Genomic DNA, 10,881 nt, shown 5'->3' on the forward strand with positions numbered 1-10,881 from the left:
TAGGAACACGTTGAAGTTGAGGGCAACATTAGCATGGGTCATTTTATCTACAAGATATATTGCAAAGAATTTTAGACTATGTTCATGATAATTAAGTTCATCTAATCAAATTATTTAATGATCTCCCACTCATATAGTCATCCCTCTAGTCATCTAAGTGATACATGACCCGATTTAACTAGGCCGTGTCCGATCATCACGTGAGACGGACTAGTCATCATCGGTGAACATCTTCATGTTGATCGTATCTTCTATACGACTCATGTTCGACCTTTCGGTCTTCCGTGTTCCGAGGCCATGTCTGTACATGCTAGGCTCGTCAAGTCAACCTAAGTGTATTGCGTGTGTAAATCTAGCTTACACCCGTTGTATGCGAACGTTAGAACCTATCACACCCGATCATCACGTGGTGCTTCGGAACAACGGACCTTAGCAACGGTGCACAGTTAGGGGGAACACTTTCTTGAAATTATTGCGAGGGATCATCTTATTTATGCTACCGTCGTTCTAAGCAAATACGATGTAAAACATGATAAACATCACATGCAATCAAATAGTGACATGATATGGCCAATATCATTTTGCTCCTTTTGATCTCCATCTTCGGGGCGCCATGATCATCATTATCACCGGCATGACACCATGACCTCCATCATCATGATCTCCATCATCGTGTCTTCATGAAGTTGTCTCGCCAACTATTACTTCTACTACTATGGCTAACGGTTAGCAATAAAGTAAAGTAATTACATGACGTTTATGTTGACACGCGGGTCATAAATAAATTAAGACAACTCCTATGGCTCCTGTCGGTTGTCATACTCATCGACATGCAAGTCGTGATTCCTATTACAAGAACATGATCAATCTCATACATCACATATATCATTCATCACAACATTTTGGCCATATCACATCACACGGCATATGCTGCAAAAACAAGTTAGACGTCCTCTAATTGTTGTTGCAAGTTTTTACGTGGCTGCTATAGGTTTCTAGCAAGAACGTTTCTTACCAACGCCAAAACCACAACGTGATATGCCAATATCTATTTACCCTTCATAAGGACCCTTTTCATCGAATCCGATCCGACTAAAGTGGGAGAGACAGACACCCGCTAGCCACCTTATGCAACTAGTGCATGTCAGTCGATGGAACTAGTCGCACGTAAGCGTACGTGTAAGGTCGGTCCGGGCCGCTTCATCCCACGATGCCACCGAATCAAGATAAGAGTAGTAACAGAAAGTATTGACAAAATCGACGCCCACAACAACTTGTGTTCTACTCGTGCATAGAAACTACGCATAGACCTAGCTCATGATGCCACTGTTGGGGATCGTTGCAGAAATTAAAAAATTTCTACGCATCACCAAGATCAATCTATGGAGTAACTAGCAACGAGAGGGGAGTGCATCTTCATACCCTTGAAGATCGCGAGTCGGAAGCGTTGCAAGAACGCGGTTGGAGGAGTCGTACACGTAGCGATTTAGATCGTGGCCGAATCCGATCTGAGCACCGAACAACGGTGCCTCCACGTTCAACACACGTGCAACCCAGTGACGTCTCCCACACCTTGATCCAGCAAGGAGGAGGGAGAGGCTGAGGAAGAAGGCTCCAACAGCAGCACGACGGTGTGGTGGTGATGGAGTGGCAGTTCTCCGGCAGGGCTTCGCCAAGCTCACGCGAAGGAGGAGAGGTGTTGGGGAGGGGAGGGGCTGCGCCTTGGACGTGGTGTTGCAGCCCTCCCCTCGCCCCTCTATTTATAGGGAGAAGGGGTACGGGGGCCGGCCCCTCTAGATGAGATCTAGAGGGGGGCGGCGGCTAAGGGGGAGGGGGCTTGCCCCCCAAGCAAGGGGGGGCACCCCCCTTTAGGGTTCCCCCCAAACCCTAGGCACATGAGCCCTAGGGGGGATGGCGCCCAGCCCACTAGGGGCTGGTTCCCTTCCACCTACAGCCCATAAGGCCCTCCGGGGCAGGTGGACCCCCGGAACCCCTCCGGTGGTCCCAATACAATACCGGTATACCTCCGAATATTTCCGGTGACCGTATGATGACTTCCCATATATAAATCTTCACCTCCAGACTATTCCGGAACTCCTCGTGACATTCGGGACTCCGAACAACATTCGGTAGTCACATACAAATCTTCCTAATAACCCTAGCATCATCGAACCTTAAGTGTGTAGACCCTACGGGTTCGGGAACCATACAGACATGACCGAGGCAACTCTTCGGCTAATAACCAACAGTGGGATCTGGATACCCATGTTGGCTCCCACATGTTCCATGATGATCTCATCAGATGAACCACGATGTCGAGGATTCAAGCAATCCCGTATACAATTCCCTTTGTCAATCGGTACGTTACTTGCCCGAGATTCGATCGTCCGTATCCCAATACCTCGTTAAATCTCGTTACCGGCAAGTCACTTTACTCGTTGCGTAACACATCATCCCGTGACCAATCCTTAGTCGCATTGAGCTCATTATGATGATGTCTTACCGAGTGGGCCCAGAGATACCTCTCCGTCATACGGAGTGACAAATCCCAGTCTCGATTCGTGCCAGCCCAATAGACACTTTCAGAGATACTCATAGTGCACCTTTATAGTCACCCAGTTACGTTGTGATGTTTGGCACACCCAAAGTATTCCTACAGTATCCGGGAGTTGCACAATCTCATGGTCTAAGGAAAAGATACTTGACATTAGAAAAGCTTTAGCAGACGAACTACACGATCTTGCGCTATGCTAAGGATTGGGTCTTGTCCATCACATCATTCTCCTAATGATGTGATCCCGTTATCAATGACATCCAATGCCCATGGTCAGGAAACCGTAACCATCTATTGATCAATGAGCTAGTCAACTAGAGGCTCACTAGGGACATGTTGTGGTCTATGTATTCACACATGTATTACGATTTCCGGATAACACAATTATAGCATGAACAATAGAAAATTATCATGAACAAGGAAATAAGATAATGACCATTTTATTATTGCCTCTAGGGCATATTTCCAACAATTAATATGTGGGTTGGGAAGTAGTTGATGAGGTAGAACCTATTGCCTTGTTATATTCAAACCCTTGGGAGTTACTTCTACGTATTGCTTATATTGCTATGCTATGCTCGTAGATGTGGTTGGGTGAGTGAAATCCATGACAGATGTGAGATTGTTAATTAATGGTTCAACATAAGGTGGCAACTTGAATGCACATCTGGGTGGATTGTTTGTTGGGCACCTGGAGAATCCAGTGTTGTCCTAGGATATCCCGGAGTACCCGTGTGATAATCCTATGGTCCGGCACCTAGGCTCAAAGGGAACTGAGATATTTTCATGCTAGAAACTTCCGTGTGCAGCCACAAGCTATTATGGGCTCTAGCATAGTGGAGTAAGTTGCGTGAAGCTCCCGAAGAGGTGGATCAGCAGGTAGTGGGATGTAGGTTTGGTATGGTCTGCCCAGAGTAAGGAGTTAATGCTTCTGAAAAACTGTGTCTCGGTCATCCGTTTCTCAAACACCCTGTAGTGCGAGAAATCCAACGGATGAGATTGAGTCTTGTGGGGAAAAGTGCGCAAACCTCTGCAGAGTGTATAAACTAATCACGGTTAGTCGTGTCCCCAGTTATGGACATCTTGAGTATCTAGTACTTGGAGTATCATAAGTATCTCATCACTCTAAACTAATATTGTTGGGTTGTTAATTACTTTAATTGGGATTGAGTTGGAGGAACCTTCTCAATGATGTTTCAACTACCATGATAGTTAAATAAAATCTATTCCTTTGCTGTAGGGAAAAAATGGCTTTTCGCAAAAACTATAACCATAGAGCTTTCCACTAGCCAAAATGCATGTAGTGATAGCATTATTCTGTTCTTGCTCTACTGTGTTATCTTGCCAGCATATTCCATGTGCTGACCCGTTTTCGGGTTGCAACGTATTATGTTGTAGACTTTTCAGATGAGGAGTAAGGTTCGTTAGGTCATTGTCGTGCAGCTCAGCTATGCCGTTGGAGTTGATGGACTCACTTTATCTTCCAAGCCTTCCGCTGTTATCGTATTAGATGGCCTTAAGCCATATTTATTGTAATAAGTTCTCTTTTGAGACATTCGATGTAATAAGTGTGTGATTGCTACTCTGTTATAAATCCTTGAGTATTGTGTGTGTCAGCATTACCGATCCAGGGATGACACTAAAGCACAGAGACTTGACCGTTTGAGGTCGGGTCTCTACAGGTAGGGCACGCCCCCACCCTCGTGGTGGCCTCGGAACTCTTCTAGCCCATCTCCGGTACTCCGTGGGCTTCTTCTGGTCCAAAAATGATATCCGTGAAATTTCAGGTCAATTGGACTCCATTTGGTTTTCCTTTTCTGCGATACTCAAAAACAATGAAAAAAACAGAAACTGGCACTAGGCTCTAGGTTAATAGGTTAGTCCCAAAAATCATATAAAATAGCATATAAATGCATATAAAACATCCAAGGTTGATAATATAATAGCATGGAACAATCAAAAATTATAGATACGTTGGAGACGTATCAGCCGCCGCCTCCAAAAATCTAGGGTTCTCTGCCGCCCGCCGACGCCGGCACCGATGTGTCCCGTCTCCGGTGGCCTTAGGGCCATGGAGACGGAGTGGATCTTGGCCCTTGCCGGTGATGAGGAGTAGAAGAGACTTTCGGGGTCAAAGTTGTTCCTAAACAGATACGAGTATATATTGATTAATAAGCTTGCCGCCTACGACTCCTCATCACCAAGCTTCTGTGAGCACAAGCTGGACGAGATTGTGACTAACTTGGACGCTACCCTGCTCGCTCACGCACAAACCAAAGTGCTTATGGTACGGTATTTAATGAATTATTTCACTATAAATAATTCATGACTAGAACAGTAATTAGCATGCATAGCTCTAGCATACTAGATGATCTAAACAACAACAAAGCACATGCAACAACTATCATAATTAGAGATGAGATCATATTATGGTGCATGTACTGATCGTTCATAGATGAAGTAGCCGTGACTGTTGCAGAGGCGACGGTGTTGTTTGCGATGACATTGGTGACAACCCGTCGGAGCAGGTGTTCATGACGGCACCATGCGCCAACACATGATCTTGATGGAATACGACCCATGTTGATTAATTTTAGTAGTCACACCGAGCGCTTCCAAAACAACCTTATTCATCCTTTCCCGTTGCAGGATCACAAGGGCAAGAGATTTCGGAGACCTTCTCTCCCGTTCGCCGGTGCACGCCGATGTTCGGCATGGAGTAGACTATGGTGGAGGTGCAAGTAGAGAGACGAGGCAAGACCCTACTCGATTTCAATGTATCTTTGGCCGAAGCCCGTAAGCAGTATATATAGGAAGATCAGAGGCGGTATCGTGTCACGATCGCGATCTCCAACTGACTTGATTTCTAAGTCAAACTTACCAGACAAGGAAACAAGCAACTTTGTGTGTCAAGACATCCAAAAATTGAATGGCAAAAGGAAGTTGCGTCCCCTACAAGGTTTCGGACCGGATTTAGGTGGACCATTACGCGCATGTCGCACACCCGTGCCACCCAGGCCTAAGCCCAGCCAGGTCAGTCAAGCGAGCGTGTGTGGTCTTCTCTTTCTCTCCTCGGCACATCACTTGTGTAGTGGAGAGTGTTGGGAAATGCAGTAGAAAACAAAAAAAATCGTACCTACGATCACCCAGGAACAATATGAAGATGCATAACGGGTTGTGATCAACGATCGTTACTGACTCCGGAATGCAGCGAAAGTAGACAAGTCGGTGTAGATCGTACTTGAAGTCCCTCGAACGTTGATGATGATCCCACAAACCGCCCTCGAACGATCCCTCGAACTGAAGACCAAAAGTGCGACCTCTCTACTTGGTTGCAAGCATACATTCTTCACGATCCGGCAATGCTTCACCGTCCAGAGCTAATCGTCGCCGGAGAATTAGAGGGAGGAGATTAGAACCACACAAGGCTTCTAATTATGCGGATTAGAGGTGGCTAGGGCTAGCTCTAATTAGTCTAGGACAAGTAGAATTAGAACTAGATCAACTAGAGGAGGCTCCCAAAACTTGGCTTTTCAATAAGGTGAAAAACCTCTAGTATGTATAGGTTGGGAGGGGAGGAGAGGGCAGCCACCAAGGGAGGAAAGCCTCCCTTGGTGCCCCGGCCAAGGGGGTGGGAATCCTGCTCCTTAGGGAAGGGTGACACTTTCCCACTTGGGCCTTTTTGGTCCAAGTTGCCTTTTAAGGCCCGTTGATATTTAAATTATATATATAATACTTTAAACATTTTTAGAGTATTATATATATAAATTTTAACATCCCCGAAAATATTTTCCACCTATATATATTAATTACTGAATGTTTTGCAAAATATGTGACTAATTTCCAAAATACAACCAGTTTTTGAATTTTTGAATTTATTTTGAAACTCTTAACTTTTTTGAGTATCAGAACATTTTTTGAGAAGAAGCGAACAACTCTTGAATTTCTGAACATGTTTTGAAATTTCTGAACCAAACTTGAAAACATAAACATATTTTAAATTTTAAATAAATTTTGAAACATGCAAAAAAATTGGAAAATTTTGAGCATTTTTGAAAAAATTAAAAAGACAGAAAAGTGGAAATGGGTTGGCCAAGTTAGGTGTGCCAAGCCCCGACTATGTGCCGCTATGGCTGGTACATAGGATTTCTTCAATCCCTTCCCAAGTGCCTAGCAATCGAGCAACGATCAAACTCAACTAATCATGTGCTTCCAAATCATGAACCATTTTCACCACAGAATTTCTTTGAAACTAGGTCCCATATTAGTATGTTTCCATAAACTTTTTCATCACGAAAAAAAGGGAATAAAAAGCAAAACAAATATAACAGGAAAAAATGTTCAAACTCTGCAAAAGAAAATCAAAACCCGGAAGGACAACAGTGCTTCTCACTTTTTTAAGCACAGAAGCATAGGTTGTGCTTTTTCATTTTTGGGGAAGCAAAGTTGTGCTTCTCGTTAAAGCAACAGGTGTGATTTTTCCTTAAACTTTACAAAAGTTGAAATAAATTGTGGATCTAAAAAATGTTCATGAATATGGTTTTTTTTAAATCAATTTGAAAAACAATCATGGATTTAGAAAAGTCCATCATTTATGGAAAAGGTTCGTGGATTTTAGAAAAAAGTTTTTGAATTTGAAAAAAATGTTCACTGAATTATTGAAAAACTTCAGAAAATTAGGAAAAAGAAGTTCATGACTCAGAGAAAAGTTCATGAATTTGAAAAATAAAAAACTAATGCAGATTAAAAAGGAGGTAAAAAATTGGAAAAAAAAAGGAAAAAGAAAAAAAACCAAAACCAGCATAAAACCTAAACTAAACAGGAAACAAAAACCAACCATCAAAAAATGCGAGAAGACCAATACTACTGCTACAGTGCTAAAATGGGTCGGCCCGTTTCGGTCGGGGTCAGGCGGGGTGCGCCGCGTACCAAATACACTCTATTTGGTGCTGATGGCGGCAAATAATATTCGGGAGAGGACGGAACAGCTTCATCTCCAATAATGCTAAACATACAAAGAGTTACATGCAATTACACACCGACTAGGATTCTTTCTTTCTAACTAACCTCCCCCCTGATTTTCATGGGGGTGGGCCCCTCCTCCCCCTTAACCTTCAATCACAATCTACCTGTTTGTAAAACTCATGTAAATTTATGTATGTGTAGCATTACTCGCTTCATCTATGACGTTGTGTGATTCTAAAGAAAACTACAGCCTCCTATCAAATAAAAAAACTTCAACCACGACAACCGGCTAGAAAATTATTCAGCTACGTTTGAATGGAAATCAGCCAAAAAAAATACTCCCTCCGTCTGAAAATACTTGTTATCAAAATGAATAAAAAGAGATGTATTTAAAACTAAAATATATCTAAATACATCCCTTTTATCCATTTTAAAGATAAGTATTTCCGAACGGAGGAAGTACTCAACAAGGATAACTGTGAAAGATACCCCGTTAATAAAAGAAATCCATTTCAGTTGGTTATTTATACTGTTTGATTCTTATAGGTACTTCTTTTCCGTTGCAATGTGCTAGTATTTTTTTTCAATATCCAAAACATTTTATATTTGTGAACGAAGTGAGTAACATTCAGGGAGGGTTAACCAAATTCAAAAAGTAGGGTGCCGATTTCAGAGACGGAGAGTTCACTTGGCACGAACCAGCGATCACAAATTCATGAAACAAACCATGCACGCGTACGTCGTGAGCACGAGTTTCTACACGCATCTCCTGCCCGTGTGACCCAGAAAATAACAAGCAATGCCCAAAGCCAGGCGTGCATGCATGCTGCAGCCGCCCAGTTCTTTTGGAGCACGTCATGGCTCTCCCCCATGCATGGCTCCTCCTCCACCATTAGGGTCAGGTTGTTGCTTACTTGTGGAATAATCCTACACCTTCTTCCTCCTCCATCTCTGATGTGTAACCTATGTATAAATTGCCCCGAGACGAAGAGCTCCAGCGCACACGGTTTTAAGGATCTTGTTCATTGCATTCTCTCTCACACGGGCGGTCGACGATGCCGGCGCCCCTGCACCTCGTCTTCGTGCCCTTCCTCGCGCGCAGCCACTTCGCCCCGCTGGCGGCCGCCGCGGCGGCCGCTTGCGGCGATGGCACCACCGGCGCCACCATCCTCACCACGCCGCACTTCGCGGCCCTCGCGCCTCCCTCCGTGCCGGTCCGCGCCGCGCCGTTCAGCATCCCCGGAGGGCACGAGGACTTCTCCCTGCTCCCGGACGAATCCTCCGCGCCGGCCTTCTTCTTCGCCGCGGAGGCCGCCCTGGCGCCGGCGCTCGCGGCGGCCGTACGCGCCCACGCAGGCGCCGTGGCCGTTGTCTCGGACGCCGTGCTCCACTGGGCGCCCCGCGTCGCCCGCGAGTGCGGCGTCCCGCACGTCACGTTCCACACCATCGGCGCCTTCGCCGCGGCCTCCATGGTCGCCGTCCACCTCCACCGCCCCGACGTCTTGGAGGACCCCGTCGCTGTCCCCGGCGGCTTCCCGGTCCCCGTGGAGCTCCGCAGGGTCCATGTCAACGAGGAGGCTCTGGCGCATCTCCCGTTGTTCCGCGCGGCCGAGGCCGGGAGCTGCGCCGTCGCCTTCAACAGCTTCTCGGCGCTCGAGGCTGATTTTGCCGAGTACTACCGGAACGTGGATGGCTCTCCCAAGAAAGTGTTCCTGGTTGGTCCCAGGCGGGCCACCCCCGGCGTCGCCAGCAGCGACGTCGCCGTCACCGGCGGCGCAGAGCGCGACCCCATCCTGCGGTGGCTCGACGGCCAGGAGGCCGGGTCCGTGGTGTACGCCTGCTTCGGCAGCACGTGCGGTCTGAGCGCGGAGCAGCTCAGGGAGCTGGGCGCTGGACTGCGCGCGTCCGGCACGCCGTTCCTCTGGGTGATCCCGGCGGCGACGGAGGGCACGGAGCAGCACGACGAGCGCGCGTCCGGCCACGGCATGGTGGTGGCCGGGCGATGGGCGCCGCAGGCGGAGATCCTGGCGCACCGCGCGGTGGGCGGCTTCCTGAGCCACTGCGGCTGGAACTCGGTGCTGGACGCCGTGTGCGCCGGGGTGCCCCTCGCGACGTGGCCGCTCCGCGCCGAGCAGTTCCTGAACGAGGCGCTCCTCGTGGACGTGCTCCGCGTGGGCGTGCGGGTGCGGGAGGTGGGCAGCAAGGCGGACGTGGAGGCGGTGGTGCCGGCCGCCGCGGTGGCCAGCGCGGTGGGGAAGCTGATGGACGGCGGTGCGGACGAAGCCGCGGCTAGGATGGCGAGGGTGCGGGAGCTCGGCGTCGCGGGTCGCGCCGCGGTGGCGGAAGGAGGGTCGTCGTGCAGTGACTGGGCACGGCTTGTAGATGAGCTCAAGGCGTTACACGGCCACAGCAACGATGCATAAGCTGCGGCGAAAATAAGCCTAGGAGAAGCTACGATGGAAATAAGCTCATAAAAATAACTCATCCGTTTTTTTTGTCATTTTAGCTTATTTTCTGATATGGAGTTATTTGATAGTGTTTTATCACACATATGAACATCATATTGATTGTTATGATATCTTAGTTACGAACACCATTGTCTTGCATACGAGTATCACAAAGTGTTAAATACCATTACGATACCCATGTTTATACCACAATGACCAACAGTGCAATCTTTATTTTTCTCACATTCCACACACCAATAACACAAATGCTCACATGTACAATATTTATATGTATGTATGTCATAAAAAAATACATTGTCCAAAAAAAAGTCACTATCTAATTAATGAAAAATGCTTAGCAATAGGATAAATGGATCAATCAATTTGATGTGCAGAAAGTCAAATCCCGATGTCAATTTGATCGTAAGACAAAAAAGGCTTATAAGAAATAGCCCGAACATAGAGGACTCATGTGGGCTTGACGAAGATGCGGTGAAGATCCTTCCGCCAGTGGCCTCACATGACAGAGCCAGAGCGGCCCTACAAGCCTAGGACGTCATAACATAGAGGTGAGCTTCTCCTTTATGAGACGAGCAACTGCTCGGGCTCACGTCTAGCAATGGGACAAGTTGCTGCTCCAGCTCAGGCTCAAGCTACCTTCGTCGTCGTCTTGTCTATGTTCACACTTCACACGCAAGCAGATTGAAGGGGAATGGCGAGGTCGCCAAAGGACGTGTGTTGGCTGCTCGAGCTACCTTCATCCATGTCGACTGCGGTGGATGGATGGGGAGCTACCTTCGTCCACTTCGACCTTTCGCACACAATTGGCGATCGAGCAGTAACCTGGGCCGGTAGATTAACGTGTTCATCGTTTCCGGTTTTGGGAACCTTCTAGAGTTTGCTTGAACCGGTTTT

General features: G+C 47.1%; 1 protein-coding gene across 1 annotated transcript; it reads left to right on the forward strand.

Annotated features, from left to right (window-relative positions):
* The first annotated feature begins 8,357 nt into the window (after positions 1–8,357).
* Positions 8,358–10,176, forward strand: LOC119289166 (UDP-glycosyltransferase 73C6-like). The gene has a single exon (XM_037568560.1). The coding sequence runs from the start codon at positions 8,575–8,577 to the stop codon at positions 9,940–9,942; it is 1,368 nt and encodes a 455-aa protein (XP_037424457.1). The 5' UTR covers positions 8,358–8,574; the 3' UTR covers positions 9,943–10,176.
* Positions 10,177–10,881: the final 705 nt, after the last annotated feature.

Source organism: Triticum dicoccoides, chromosome 4A, assembly GCF_002162155.2.
Source record: "Triticum dicoccoides isolate Atlit2015 ecotype Zavitan chromosome 4A, WEW_v2.0, whole genome shotgun sequence".
Classification (NCBI taxonomy): Eukaryota; Viridiplantae; Streptophyta; class Magnoliopsida; order Poales; family Poaceae; genus Triticum; species Triticum dicoccoides.

Excerpts from the sequence above, each read along its gene's own strand:
- LOC119289166 (XM_037568560.1), top strand. The coding sequence starts at position 8,575 with ATGCCGGCGCCCCTGCACCTCGTCTTCGTGCCCTTCCTCGCGCGCAGC.